We start from the raw sequence: 16,219 nt of genomic DNA, 5'->3' as shown, positions 1-16,219 counted from the left end.
CAAGACGTGCTCCACAAACAGACGTACCACAAACTCTGCATCAGCCCCTTAGTCTCCTGGAGTTACCGTGAATTAAAAAAAGAAAATTAGCAAAAATTCATTATTATTAAAATGTAGTAAAAAAACTATTTAGAAATAGCACAGGACAAAATGTATCTAACAAATACATACAAATATGCAGAGTAAAACATATAAAAGGCATTTATCTATTATAGGATTTATATAGTGTTATTTTGTATTTGTGGACAGGTAGTTGCCACTATGATTTCTTTTAGATTCGATGTTGAGTGCAGAGAACATTTCATTGCTATCTCTATAAGACGCAGTTCTTGGCTTTGATTATTTTGGTTATCTAAAATGTAAACCGCTAATAAAATAAAGCTGTAATCTTCATTACTGCTATGAGGGCATCAGATTATTGTTATGTAGGGATTGTTGCTTTATCTACTATTTGTATATTTTAGCCTTGATATTTACGTAGATGGGTCTAATAAGCCACTCTGTTCTACGCCCTGTGGCGCCCCCTAAAGAAGTGTGCACCTTCAGATAGATTTAATTTATTGACTTGTACATGTGCATTTTATTACCTCAATTTCTTTGTTACTTTGCAGCTGCCTTTTATGTATTTGTGCCATGTACCATCACTAATGCTGGGCATACACTATACAGTTATCTGTCAGACGTCTGTCCAATCTGGCTGGTTGGAATGGAAACCTGGTAATGTATGGGAGCAAATGACAGACGATCATACACAGGGCATTGTCGGTGCTGACTAATTCCATTAGCAGCTGATACCCCGCACGTTAATGAGCAGAGGGTGCACTTTTCCTCGCAGCCTCAGGAGCACAAAAATGCAGCTCTGGTAATTAGCATGCAGGGAAATCCATTAGATTACACATATAATGCAGAATCAGTGGGTTACCGCGCATTACCAGAGGTTTTAACTCGTGGGGAAAAGGCATGAATAGCGCCAGACATTAAACCTGGAGCTTTACCTGCACAGTAAAGCTGGGCATCCACTATACAATTTTCTGTCAGATATCTGTCCAATCTGGCTGGTTGGAATGAAAACCTGGTAATGTATGGGAGCCAATGACAATTGTCCATTTGCTCACAAACACTGGAAAATAGCCAAAAATGGTTGTTCAGACAAATTGGTTAAAACACACAAATTTAACCAATTTGAACAATTTTATTTGTCCTTTTTTCAGTGTTTAAATCCATATGATCGACTGTCATTTGCTCCCATACATTACCAGGTTTTCATTCCAACCAGCCAGATTGGACAGATATCTGACAGAAAATTGTATAGTGCACAGATTCTCAAACTCGGTCCTCAGGACCCCAAACAGTGCATGTTTTCCAGGTCTCCCCACAGAATAAAAAGTGAAATAATTAGCTCCACCTGTGGATCTTTTAAAATGTTTCAGCCAGTAATGAGCACACCTGTGCACCTGCTGGGTGATCTGAAAAATGTGAACCGTGTGGGGTCCTGAGGACCGAGTTTGAGACCCACTGGTATAGCGGATGGCCAGCTTGAGACTCACGCCTAATTGGATATGCCTTTTAGAGTGACACAATTTTTAATTGCCCAAAAACTCAACATAATCTGCTGTGTGTTTCTCATTCTTAAAGCACAGCACATTATGTAGGGCAATCTACCAGAGAAATTCAAATAAACAGCCGCCTGATTGCAGACATATACAAGGGGAGTGGCTCTAGACTGCACACCCTAATGCAGTGGTTCTCAAACTCGGTCCTCAGGACCCCACACAGTTCACGTTTTCCAGGTCTCCCAGCAGGTGCACAGGTGTATTCATTACTCACTGACACATTTTAAAAGATCCACAGGTGGAAATAATGATTTCACTTGTGATTCTGTGAGACCTGGAAAACATGCACTGTTTGGGGTCCTGAGGACCGAGTTTGAGAACCTGTGCCCTAATGCACAGGTTCTCAAACTCGGTCCTCAGGACCCCCACACAGTGCATGTTTTCCAGGTCTCCTCACAATCACAAATGAAATAATTAGCTTCACCTGTGGATCTTTCAAAATGTGTCAGTGAGTAATGAGTACACCTGTGCACCTGCTGGGAGACCTGGAAAACGTGACCTGTGTGGGGGTCCTGAGGACCGAGTTTGAGAACCACTGCCCTAATGTAATAAGAGGTGCTATCTTGCTGAGATTTATAGTATTAAGCATAGAAAGAATGGATGCAGATCGACTATGCAATCATTACTGCTCAAAAGTGAAATATATATTACAATTGAATATCATATATAAGAGGTTGCTAGCATATATTTGGCCAAAAATATTGGTCTTGCCACCAACATCAAGGTCACTTCTTGTCGCGCAAGTCCCTAACACTTTGGGGTCAGACATAGGAATATATTTACTAAAGTACGGGTTTATAGAAGTGGAGATGTTGCCCACAGCAACCAATCAGATTTTACTTAACATTTATTTAGCACCTTCTAGAAGATAATAGCTAGAATCTGATTGGTTGCTATGGGCAACATCTCCACTCCTAAAAACCTTCATTTTAGTAAATATACCCCATACATGTTTGAAAAACACAGAAGGAAGACAGATAAAGCGTTGCACTTAGTAAAAGTAGCAGCAAGAGCGCATGTGCAAGCCAGCACACTAAGGAATATGGACCTGATTCAGACCTGCTCGCTAGCAAGCGATCGCTCATTGCTAGCGATGTTTGCAAATGTGCGCATGCGTTTAGTTCGCAGTGCGCATGCACAAACTGGTACGAGTGATCGGGATACGCTCGCTCGCCCTGCAAAGACAGCCCAGAGGAATGAGTGACAGGAGAGGCCATTTGTGGGTGGTAACAGAGGCAGGCAGTAGTAACAGGGGAGTGGAGTTGCGGACGCAGGCGTGCCTACGTTTTTAAACGCCGTTTCAGAGGCGTGCATAAATATCAGGCAGTGTCATAGGACACGTCACTTGCTAGAAATATACACTGAAGAGCTTGCAGTGCTTGCGGCAGGTTATAGTCAAGCGCTGCGATCACAACTGATGGTGCTCGATGTACCAATGGTTTCATGCACTTCCTGGAGATGACGTACACAAGTGGGCGTCTTTAGACAGGCTGGTGGGCGTCTACATACAAAAAGTGATTGCTTGCCAAAACAAAGTGGGAGTACTTATGATTTGCCCTGCGAGCGGCTGCCTTGACGTCCCTTAGCCGAATTTCCATACGCTCGGAGCGAGCGATCGCATCTAGCGAGCGGGTCTGAATGAGCTCCACTATTTACCAAAAGGCAGGTTTTTAGAAGTGGAGTTGTTGCCTATAGTAACCAATCAGATTCTACTTATTTATTGTGCAGCTTCTAGAAGATAATAGCTAGAACTGATCGGTTGCTATTGGCAAAAACTCCACTTCTAAAACCCACACTTTAGTAAATATACCCCTAAAAGTGATGTGAAGGTGGACAACCCATTTAAATAAACCTCACTGCCACAGCTGTTTAGCTTTAAAGCATGTCTTTGTCGGCTGTTCTGACATTTTTGCAGTTTAAGTATTTAGACATGCTGGTGACATAGTGGGGTGGATTTTCTCTAAAATATGGCAACATCCAGTTAACAAATAAGTAAGTTTTAGTCCCACTTTAAAAGTGACAAAATATAAATTATGCAAAGTCCTCCCAACCGTTTCTAGTTTTATGGCCAGTACAGCGCAAATATCAGCATCACTGAAATAAAATGTGTAGTGGTCACATAATTATAGCACAGGAGATGTTGCAGCTTTTATATATAGACGATCATATCTTCTGCCGAATCACAGTTCTTCTGTCAGCCAGGTATTAGTTTGGTGAAGACATTACTGGAATGGTTCGTGGTTTAAGAATATTTCACAGGATTAATGAGTTCATAGTCGTCCTGGGTCTAATTCTCCGTCAGTCTCTTTTCTCTTCAGAGCTTCTCTTTTGATAATTTGATAGTGACCGTTTTCACCTCTGTGTATTCTGCCAGAGCGTATTCACCACTACAAAGAGAATGTTTGTTAACGGGGATCAAGTGCAGTAGAACATGCTGCCATCATGCACATAGTGACCCATTTGTTTGACACGACCACCTAGCTATAGATGTGTGATAGGCCAAACCGGTCAGAACTTAATATATCATATCATTTGGTAAGTCATGTCTGACCAAAATAAATACTGTGAATTGGCCACCAGATACTTGCCAGTACAGTACAGCTTATGACCATATGCTCTTGCTCATACTGTCAACAGGATTGATCATTGCAGATTCAATAGTATTGAATATTGGTCATGTAAGGTGATCATGTTGGTCCATCGAAAAAGCAATCTACCTCCACCAAATTAGCATAAACACAGGGTTCTTATATGACAGTCTGTTAAATTCCTCAGTGGGCCTTGGGCCTGATGCAGAATTGCACTATATTGTATTCACAGCTGCAATTTATGTGGGAAAATATGCTAATGCCTGCTAACAGACATCCCCGCCTGAAATACACCCACTAGGGGGAATCTGCAATGTGTGCCGATCCTCCAGGGGTTGACAACACACCACCAGTGGCGCAACATCAGACGCACATAGACTCCTCGAGTATGTCCTGGGCAGCGCAGATTCTGGGTCAACTGTGTCTCTGAGACTGTGGTTCGGTGATTGGAAACGCAGCCGCGAGCGCAGACACTCCCACTTTCTGCCAGATCCCCGACTCCACCCAAGATTGTCCATGGATCACAGTGATCTACTCAGGATCACCTTGTGATCACAGAGACATTGGGAATGCCATCTGAAACTACAGCTCGTGTGTGCGCAGAGAGACGAACTTCCACCTCCTGTGATAAAAGGCACATTGCCTTCCTTTCATCTTCTGGAATTACTTACTTCATGTGCATAAGTGTGATATCTCTTATACAAATCAACATGATCTAATTTGAATGTAAAGCCGCATACACACAAGATGATATGCTTCATGAGCGATATCGGTATCGTATAGTGTTTCCCCTAAACTGCCGGGCTCAAAGTTGGTAACGACATTGAGCATACACACTGAACGATTTCGTTAACGATATCATTCAGTGCCAGCATCCTCCCTCATCCCTATGCATGCACAACATGACGATATCGGCCTGCATGTTCAGGCAATGAAAGATCTCGTTAACGACCCGCGGGAGCGCGCATCGTTGGTCGTTTACAGCCTACACATTGGACGATATTGGACACGATCATCCAACTTATCGTCTAGTGCAGTGGTTCTCACACTCTGTCCTCAGGACCCCACACAGGGCAAGTTTTCCAGGTCACCCAGCAGGTGCACAGGTGTATCTATTACTCACTGACACATTTTAAAAGATCCACAGGTGGTTATAATTATTCCACTTGTTATTCTGTGAGGAGAGCTGGAAAACATGCACTGTTTGGGGTCCTGAGGACCGAGTTTGAGAACCTGTGGTCTAGTGTGGCAACCTTCCCCAATCTATATATATAAAATCAAATGTCCTGACTGACTCACTGACTCACTGGATTAAGGGCCACACGGTCCTGGAGCTGAAAATGATGAAGGGCCTATTGTGAGAAGCAGAGGAGGTGTGACCAGTAATGTGGGGGTGTGGCCAGTGCCATGTGGGCATGTACACCACACTATCAGCCCCCTCCCTAAATATGTAAAAGTATAAAAATTGCATAGTTTTATGATGAATATAGAAATACAATTTTAATACTTATGATGTATGGCCGACCGTGTGGCCAGCTGGTGGCTAGTCATTATAAGGCTGCAATGATGATGGACCTATGTTTATGTGGAGGTCTGGAGCTGTAGCTCCATCCACCACATAGTTAATCTGACCCTGATTGTAACTATAATACCAAAATACATGTGTGGGGCAAGTGAAGAGTTTCATTACTTTTTTACCAATCCTATAGATTTAAAGCATCAGTCACACACACATCCACATTCGAAGTACAGTATACTGTACAGGTGGTCTTATAAAAGCAGACAAGCACAAACCATTACCCTACGGTGCTCACATCACTTACAGTTCTCTGCCATTTCCTGACATTTTGAATCCTCCAAAGGGGGTCTGAGCATGGAGAGCGTTGTAACAGTTAATCCTGTCAGACAAATGAAAAGGCCGGTTAGGACAAGAATGGACTGTTACACTGGCCACATACATTTTCATTACTTATTTGGCCAGTGTAAGTGTAACTTGCACTTTTGCTCATCATAAAAAGTACTTGTTCAATTGGGAGCCTCCTGCCTTCCTATGCAGTGCACTTCATTTTTAAATACTGAACTTCTTTCACAGGTGTGCCGATGCATTTTAGGGTCGTCGCAGACCCCTAGGGTGGTGCAGCAAGAATAGAGTGCCCACAAACCTGTGCTTTGGTTGTAATCTTAATGCTTTTACCTAATCCCCTGGGTATTTGACTGACAACCCTGGGCTATGTGTCCAAATTGGGCATAAATACAGGCTTCCAGCAATGAGGCTTGCATGCCTAGATATGAGTAACTAAATATAGCAGCAACATCTATATATAGGGGCAGATTGTGTGGGTAGTATTAATTCTATAAACATCACAAATAGATTTCTAAAAATAATAATGGCAAGAAAATTCTTACTTTTCTTTGTAATTCTTTATTTTAAATGGTCAGTCAAAATTGAGGTGAGTACAGAAAAAAAGGGCAACAAAAACCCAAAACAAACCAAAATGAAAAAAAAACTATAATAAACAGAGAGAAAAAAAAAATCAAGTAATTGTTGGAAGGGAGAGAGGTAAACAGGGGGTAGGGTGGGGGGAAGGAGGGGGGGAGAACATGACACATCCTCATATGGATTGATACACATAAGAAAACAGAGGAACGCCGGGGGTAAACAAAAAATTTAAAAGAAAAAGTCGCCGCCCATGGGTCCACACATGAACAGGAAAGGGGAGGACTACGTTCAGCAATCAACTTGGGTAAAAAGTTTAAAACATGTCCCCGGTCATGAATAATAAGTTATCTCCTCCATGGCCGCAACATGCCAGATCTGACTCTTAAGTACGGAAATAACTGGTGGAGAGGTCTTTCTCCAGTTTACAGCAATAAATAAAGCAATATTTCGCCGCCGACAGGGTGTGTGCGGCCAGTTTCCTGGACAATGTACCAATGTCCGGTGGTGGGTAACACAGTAAAAATATCCAAGAATCTTTTGAAATTGGAGCTTCCAGGAGAGGATTCAGGAGGCCATGGACAGAGGACCTGATTCAGATTTGGGAATAGAGTGAGATATCTCTCTCAACTGTGAACCTTAAACCATATTGCAATGCAAGGGGTGTAAATAAATAAAACATTTTTACATGTGGGGTAAATACTGGCTGATTCTACATGTAGCCCACAAATACTGCACAGCTTTACTATTACTCTACAATTTAGATGTCAGTTTAGAAACACCCCTCCCAAATTTAAATCTCTCTGCACATTTTAAATCTGCCCCACCTGCAGTGCAGCATGGTTTCCCCAAGATGATCAGTTGAGAGAGATATCTCACTCTATTCCCAAGTCTGAATCAGGCCCAGAATCCTAAAAGGGAGCAATAATCGAACAGGACCACCAAATATGGATCATAGTACCGCTGCAGCCACAACCCTGCCAACAATCGGGTGAAGAAGACAGGAACATTTTATTAAGTCTTTCAGCGGTATAACACCAACGATAATACATTTTGTATGCAGTCTCTTTTATTTTGGTTGCAATAGAGCTCTTGGCTCTCCCCATTCTCATGTCATCCCAAGCCTCATCATCTGTAGGAGGCCCAAGTTCATGTTCCCAAGCAATTTCATGGGATCTAAGAGAAGGGAGGGTAGTGTCTAAAAGGAGAGCATAAAGCTGGGAAATTAAACCCTTGCATAAGGGTTGGTCACAAAAGATTCTCAAAGGGGGTAAGGGCTTGGAGAACAGAGAGTGGTGGTAGAGATTGCAGAAAATTGCGGATTTGAAAAAATTTGAAAGGGTTGAGCATCTGGGATGGGGTTTTCTGTTGTAATGCTGACACAGATAACCATTGTCAGCAGGAAATCTAAGCCCTATATTAGTCCAGTTACGTAACCTCACAGTAAAGGATCCAGGAGGGAACAGGGGGTTATCCCTGATAGGGGTCAAAGGAGATGATGAGAAAGTGAGATTCTTTTTGTGTGAGTAGATATCCCAGATCATGGTAGTAAATTTGATAGCAGGGAGTAGTTTAGAAGCGGGGGGGTCGGTGTGCAGCTGATAGGCGCCATAAGGAAGTTAAATTTGGGAGAGAAATATATGTTGATTCAATATCTAGCCATGAAGTAGAGGGAGAATAGGAAGCAACAATATGGGAGAAATGGGAGGCCAGGTAGTAGAGTTTGACGTTAGGAAGACCTCTCCCACCTTCTGGAACCGTCCTTTCCAGAATTTTAACTGCAATTCTTGAGAGTCTGTGATTCCAAAGGGTTTTTGAACATTACTTGAAAAAACAGAGGGAACAGCTACGGGGAGTGTCTGAAAAAGATAGAGACATTTTGGAATAACATTAATTTTGACAGCTATGATCCTACCCAGCCATGAGATAATGAGATGGTTCCAGGAAGTCAAATCGGACTGTATTCTGGAAAACAGAGGTAGAAAATTTTCACGGAAGAGGGAATCATAGCGATAAGTCAAATAAATCTCCAGGTATCTAATCTTTTTAGGCTGCCCCTTGAAGTTAAAATTAGTTTGGAGGGTTTCAGCATCCTGGGGGGAAACGTGGAGCAGCATGGCCTCCGATTTGGAGTAATTCATTTAACAGCCTGAGACTGTACTATAGGAGCGAAGGACAGAAAGAGGTTGGGGAGAGAGATTGCAGGTTGGGTCAGGGATAGAAGAATATCGTCCGCGAAGAGAGAAATCTTAGGCTCTAAGTTGCCCACTCGCACCCCCCGAATATCAGGATGGGATCTTATTTGGGAAGCAAGCAGTTCAATTATAAGGGCAAACACCAGGGGCGATAAAGGGCATTGTGCCATTACTGATGTTGACTGGGCCAGTAGTACCGTTAATCAGAACCGTAGCAGAGGGGGAAGAAAATAATGCCAGGAGACCAGTGTTGAAGTCACCAGATATGCCAAAAATTATAGAGACCAGCGTAATAGGTTTGGAAAGCGGCTCTAATAGCTGTACGGTCATGAACTAACTGGTGGTGGGGGTCACGGATCGAAGTAATATTTTTATGGGTCCTGGTAGTTCGAAGTCAGGAGGCAAGAATTTTATCCGCCCTATCTCCCTTCTCATAAAAGGATTGGCGAAGCCATTTAAGACGTTTGGCCACCTGTGCTGGACACACCTCCCCGCCCTCAGTGCTCAGAGGTGAGGAAGCTAGCCAGACGCACAGCAACCAGAGAGAGGGTCAGAGACATCAAGCCGCGAGTGTCGGAGACACCAAGCCGCTACACACGTGGTGTACATATCCACCCGCGGTGAGCTGAGATGCAAGGGAAAAGAGCACTGTGAGTACGGGACATTTAGCTGATACAGTGTACCACTCTGTCCGTATTGCCGACTTTACACAGACAGGTGAGAGGTACTGCAGGCCTCCCACTTAGCGGCATACAAGGAATTAAGCACACTTGCTAATATTTCAGGAAAACAGATTGCCTTTGGGAACTCCGTGATATTTGGCAAATCCAAGCTGGTGAGCATAATATTCCAATTATTAAAGTAATATTGAAATATTATCTTGGAACGAGACATTGTATAATAATAAAATTAATATAACCAGCTGGTGAGCAAACAAGTATCAATCTTGTATCTATTATACTTATTACAGTGGCCAAATGTTAAACATTACGAATTGTATCATTAATGCATTTTAAACAAGCATTTTAATTGATATATGTATTAATTAGAAAATTGTGAATAAGTTCTTTTATTTTTCAAGGAAGCCTTTCTTTATCAATCCAACACATATTATTAATATTTATATTTGTGTATCCAATTGATGTTTGCGCAGTTCATTAGAAGGTTTTTTTCTTATGCAGATTGTTATGCCAGACGGGTACTGGCTATATGAACTAGCAGCAGTGTCAAAACTTGTTAGCATCAATCTAGCTTAGTCTCCACTATATTTGCACCATGATATCAGTTTCCAGTGGTCACTGAGGAACTGATTTTTCTGTACTGAGGTTTTGACATCCTTAACTTCTTTAAGAAGGGAGAGAAAGTCTCGTCGGGTGATAGGTGCAAGGTAATCATCTTTAGATTCCGAGATCAAGTAGTCTTGGGAGTGTTCATGTATAGCAGATGGAGAGTTGGCAGGAGTGCTTCATCTAGTGAGGAATGAGGAGAGGTCACCACCTGAGGACTTTTTACCTCCTTTAGGCATCTTGCGAGGAACTAGCAGAGATGGACACAAAAGCAGGGGAGGAGTTGCTCAGGGCCAAGAGGGATAAAAAGGCAGATTTAGGGAAAAACCATTGGAGGACCAGTGAAATTGAGATGTAGTTACAGAGAGTAGACAAAAGAAGGAGCTCGGACACCATATACAGAGGCTATTAGAAAAAAAAAAAAATGAGGACGCTTGAACCGGGAGGGGAGCAGAGATGTTAGAGGCCTCAAACAAGGGAACAGTCTGATTATATTGTAGGAGAGAATATGGTGCCCCTAGGGAGGGGTTGAGAGGAGTACACAATAAAGGGACAAAAGCAAATTAAAGGAGGCTTTAAGGGAGAGTTCCTACCTCCCACAGGACTCACCACAAGCCCGCAAAGAAAGTAGCTGATTAGGTGCAGGAGACTGGGTACGGACCAACCTGCACACAGTGGATAAAGAGCCAGCTGAAAGTGGGGAGTGCTCTATAAAACAGGAGCCCCGCAGAGAGAGGACAGCAAGCAGGAGGGCTCCAGCGCTTCCGGTTACAGGCACCAGGTCAGGAAACTACAGACCTGACAGCAGAGGCCGGGTCTCCAGCCCAGCAAGCCGCAGCAGAAGAAGGAGAAGACAGAGGTAGTGTGTGAGGAGAAGCAGTAGGAAGCCAGGAGCTCCGCGGCACAACAAGAGGGATCCAGGTCCGGCACTTTCGATCACAAGCGCCGAGACCGAGCACCGCAGGCTTTAGGGAGCCGATGTCAGGCTTTCCCACTCAGCAACCCACGCTTTAGGTAGGTGAAGGCAGCGGTGGCTGTGCGGGGTGAAGAAAAGTGAACTCCTGGGGTTGCCGCAGGTGGAGGGGTCTTGCTGGTCACAAACAGTAATCCAATCCTCGACTGCAGAAGGATGCATAGGTCTCAACCCGCAGGGACACAGGAGCCGTCCCTCGCCTCCGAGGACCACATCGTCCGATATAGACAGATGGAATGGAGGAGTTAGGGGTCACCGGAAGCACCCAGTAGAGCTTAGGGGAAATTTTAAGTAGGTGCTGGCCGGAAGCTCTGGTGAGACACGTCCGCAACCGTTCCCTGCCAGGTCACGCCCCTTAGATACCTTTTCTAAATACATCTGTGACAATGTCATGTGACAGATACAGATATATTTCTGGAAATCTCATCTACCACAGAAATAGCGCAATTCAATTAATGCCCAGCTTTGTGAAGGCAGTTGCCCGGACACTCACCACACGGTCCCAGACTGCAGGGCAGAGGCGACATTCAGTGCTTTATCCAGGCTCTCTGTGAACACAGCAGCTGTCAGTCCGTACTCTGTGCTGTTTGCCCGCTCTATCACTTCCTCCATGCTTTTGAATTTCAGAATAGATTGGACAGGTCCAAAAATCTGCAGCAGACAGAGGCAAAATAGAGTCTTAGTGTGTGTGTGTTTGTGTGTGTGTGTCCACATGTGTCTGTCCTTTAAATAGTTTGTGTTAGGTTGAATTACCTCTTCCTTGGCTATCCTCATGTCGTCTGTCACCTCAGAGAATACAGTGGGCTTAATGAAGAAACCTCTTTCTCCAACTGAGGACCCGCCGCACTCCAGTTTGGCTCCTTCATCCTTCCCGCTCTGTATGAGCTCCAAAACCTTGTTGACTTGCTTCTGGTCAACCTGAGAATTGCATAGATAAGGTCACAGTGAAAATGTATTCAGGAGAACTCAGAATGGAACAGTGAGAAACAATTACTTTTACAAATCACTATCAATTTGCAGTATAGATGAAGAACCTGCTGCATGACACCCGCAAGACCACTTTTGCAGCCCACAGGAATCAGGAAGGTTTCATTGGGAGCCATGATTGTGGGGAAAATAAATGTATTACAGAGGGGAGGTTCTGAAGTGTTAGAAAGTGTGTTTAAGACATGGGACGTCATTATCGCGGTTCCTTTAAATCGGTACAATACCCCAATGTGCCCCTCAAACAAAAACAGGTTGTGCCACATAGATATACAGCATGTATACACGGTATCATACAACTTTGGCCATTCAGACTTTGCTCCTCGGATGAATAAGATTGGAATCTTACCAGGAAATTGACTAATATACATTGACGAGGCAGGTACTATTTTCACATATAGATTGACCTTTTTGACATTACATTACTAAACCAGTTAGACAAATGTCTCAGTGCTGGAGTCCAGCATATGGACACAATATATCTGTATATTTATGTTCCTTTTGACCAGCTGCATGTAGATTAATTAGGATGACATCTTATATATATATGATGATATTTATTTTAATAATATTCTCAATTATAAAAAAAAAATATTTTGAGTAAATGGATTTATTCTGTCATATTAATTCAAATATAACGAAGTTTTAAAAAATATTTTTATTATTTTAAGAAATGTTTAATATTGTCATATATGGGCCCATGTCTTCCCAGCTCAACTCGTTCAATAAAGGATTAGGTCTCAGATAAAATATTTCCCTTCATAGTTCATTCCCTTTATAGATCATTATTTCCCTTTATAGGTCTGTACCTGAGGCCCCTGTTCAGTGTTACAATCGAAGGGGTCCCCGAGAATCCGCTTCTTGGCATACTCCACACTTCGTTTGACAAACTCTGGGTACACGGCCTCCTGCACAAATACCCGGGATGCTGCGGTGCAGCACTGGCCTTGGTTGAAGAAGACCCCCTGATGAGCACATTTCACAGCATGTTCCACTGCCGGCAGAGAGACAAGGGATTAGGACACCAGTATGCAGCCACAGCTATATTACTTACAGTATGTAGGCATCTGAAAAACGTCATCTTATTCTATGATATCCCATTATCTTTTATATCTGGACAGTTTTGTCACTCGGGATCTTTCATGAAACTTGTTGGCTTAACATAAATCTCAGGGTCTCTAGGGAAATCTCACCAGGTATCCATAGTCAATGCTGCTTAGGTGCTGCTGGTCTATACTGCCTACTCTGCTGAATTCATGTTTCATAACACCAAAGTTGTCCTGTAATTAATACTTCGGAATCTTCAGGTCTTTAATATGTGATACTTATCACGCATATTATTTCAAATATTTGCTAGACAATGATTTTAGTGTAGACTTGGCCCACATTCCTGGGGCTAGATTTTAAAACAATTGTGGTCAACATGAGTAGCAAACTGTAGGATAAATCTACTGTTTTAGTGTGAATAAACAGCCTATGACAGTGGTTCCCAAACTTTTTCGAATCACGGCGCTCTAGAGTATCTGCATTTGTTTCACGGCACCCATGGACCAAAAGTTTCTTGTTGAGAAATTCAGCAAAAATGTAATGAAGTAAATTGTGCTTATATATCACATTATGTTCAGTTATGTGGTGGTTGACAGGGCTGCACCACTTTTTGTCCACATATTTTTTTCATTGGCAGCCATTAACACTGGTTTTGCCTATCACACCGACTAATATAATATTATTTAGTACTTGACCACCAACCCCAGGCCCTGCAAGTGCCCTGGGTGCCACGGCACCCAGTTTGGGAACCACTGACAGGGAAGATTAAGGTCTGTGGGGGCCCCTGAGCAACAAACATGTGGGGGCCCCACTGGCCTATGCTAAACTGACTATCGGGACAGGCAAAGCTGCATTTCTGTGTTAAAAGAAACTAACAAATAACTATATTTTGTTGTTGTCATCATTTTCATAAGAGAAAGAAGTTAAACAGTTTGTAACTCACAATCAGCATCTGCAAAGACAATGCATGGGTTTTTCCCCCCGAGTTCTAGAGTGACGCGTTTCAGATTGCTTGCAGAAGCCGCTTCTTTGATTAGTTTGCCAACCTGGATAAAATGAAGATCATGATAATTACATTTCTAAAAGTGTGTTTGGTGTTAAAATGTCCTATTTAGTTTTTCTTCTACTTCTGCACCATATATCACTCGATGATCCAGATGTGCATTTTCTGTGCCTATCCCTTATTTAATCACTTTTTGTTAAGCTGTATAATTTTTAGACAACGTTAAACATTTAATTCTGTCCTATTTTTACACAGAGAACGATTTTATATATTCACCTTAGAGTGGGTCATGATTTCCCTAGCGCATTTAACATGCATTAATCATGAGAAACACTAGATGGCGATCTACCCATACATAACTATTTCAATTAGAAACCATTCAGATTTATTTATTTTTAACTACAGCCTACATAGTGGTCCTTGAAGATAACTAAGTCATACATCATAATGGAAACCTTCACAGACCAAATACATAAAACTAATACCATAAGACAGTAAAAATAATTGTTGATCAGAGATTTGTATGGGAAATGTAGGTAGGAGCTATGAGAATTTACGACTCTAAATCAAACTCATACATATTGGCATACATGCTTTTGAAAATGTATAAAAAAAACTAGAAGGACTTAATGAAGAATATATTTATGTACAGTTGTGATGCAGTGTAAAAAGAACAATTACTTTTTCATAAGTATTACAGCTTAATACCTAAAAAAAAGATAACTGGAATAAATTGCTATTTAAGACTCCAGAAAAAATCACAGCACCCATGTAACCTAATGGTGGCCGAGACCACATCACGTTTCTTTGAGTGACAACTAATCAGACAGGTATAGAAAGAAACCTGCTCTGAAGGTGCCCATCCACTAGACGATTTAATTGAGCCATTGAACGATAACGATATCATTATCATTCAATCGTTCATAAATCGTTTGCAAATAGTTTGCAAAAATGTCTAAAACGACCAGCAATGCGCGTGCCCGCTGGTCGTTTAGACATCTATCATCGGGCAAACATGCTGGACAACCTGATGATGACGTCAGGTTGAGCATGTTTGCAGATGATTGATGAGCCTGCACTGATCGTTCAGTGCAGGCTCATCACAGACTGACAAACGACTGCATTATTACAATGTTGTAATCATGCAGTCGTTTTCATGTGTTCTAGTGGATAGGCAGCTTCACTTGTCCGGTCAGTTCCTCCCTAATAGGAATAGAAATTCTGGGAAAATAAACAAGTTAACATTTAAAGGAAACAAGAACAGACAATGCGGACATGCAGGAGTTCTAGCCTAATGTTCATTAACTTTGGGAGCTTTTTGGAATCAGGAAATATTAACATTAACATTAATTTGCATGGCAACATAATTCTCCTGCAGGTTTCTATTATTAGCACTTACCTCTGTAGAGCCAGTGAAAGCTACTTTGTCAATGTCATTGTGGTGAGCAATGGCAGATCCGGCTGTGGGTCCAAATCCTGGCACTATATTAACTACCCCGGGAGGGAACCCAGCCTGGAAGAATAGGAAGAGGAAAATAATGGCCAATGTATACGCTATAGACATAATTTAACATTCCTAGAGAGTGACCTGTTGTTTTGTAAAGCACTGCAGTTCTTCAAGGACCAAACACATCTCAGATACAGATGTGTCCTCATACACCTAGCCTCAATACGCCATGCTGCATGAGTGAGCTGCGCCGATCGGTGTAGCGTATTCACTGCATTTTTTCGCAAAAACTGTGTATCAGACGCAATGTGATGCGACAAAACCGCTTCACGAGACTGCGCTGATTCATGTGATACGCAACACTTGTATATCTGTGTGTGACTTAGGCCTGTATTCAATTAAGGGGAAAAGCCATCATCGGACATTCCTGACTGTTCGCCTATTGCCGCTTTTTGCCTGGTCGGAACCTATCTCCATATTCAATTCCAGCCGGAATTCGCCTTAGCGGAAACTCAATGCAATGTAATAGGCGAAAAAGTTTCTCCAATGAATAGCAGGTGAAAAGAAGTGCAAAATCTTTATTTTGGGGTGGAAACGTGGGGAAACGACCAAGACCCCTTGGCACACTCCCCCAAAGGACAAATCT

General features: G+C 42.5%; 1 protein-coding gene across 1 annotated transcript in view; it reads right to left on the bottom strand.

The window, feature by feature from the left end:
* Positions 1-2,537: 2,537 nt before the first annotated feature.
* The window catches only part of ALDH1A3 (aldehyde dehydrogenase 1 family member A3), a 41,965-nt gene continuing 28,283 nt past the window's right edge, over positions 2,538-16,219 (bottom strand). Inside the window, exons 7-13 of the mRNA XM_088452867.1 lie at positions 15,526-15,639; positions 14,067-14,169; positions 12,886-13,070; positions 11,846-12,010; positions 11,586-11,743; positions 6,025-6,099; positions 2,538-4,000 (exon numbers count right to left, since the gene is read on the bottom strand). Of these exons, the coding sequence (XP_088308993.1) occupies positions 3,928-4,000; positions 6,025-6,099; positions 11,586-11,743; positions 11,846-12,010; positions 12,886-13,070; positions 14,067-14,169; positions 15,526-15,639 (873 nt within the window). The 3' untranslated portion in view covers positions 2,538-3,927. The remainder of the gene's footprint in view (positions 4,001-6,024; positions 6,100-11,585; positions 11,744-11,845; positions 12,011-12,885; positions 13,071-14,066; positions 14,170-15,525; positions 15,640-16,219) is intronic.

This window comes from Taudactylus pleione, unplaced genomic scaffold (assembly GCF_031769625.1).
Source record: "Taudactylus pleione unplaced genomic scaffold, aTauple2 ptg000556l, whole genome shotgun sequence".
Taxonomy (NCBI): domain Eukaryota; kingdom Metazoa; phylum Chordata; class Amphibia; order Anura; family Myobatrachidae; genus Taudactylus; species Taudactylus pleione.
This window is presented reverse-complemented; position numbering and strand designations above follow the sequence as displayed.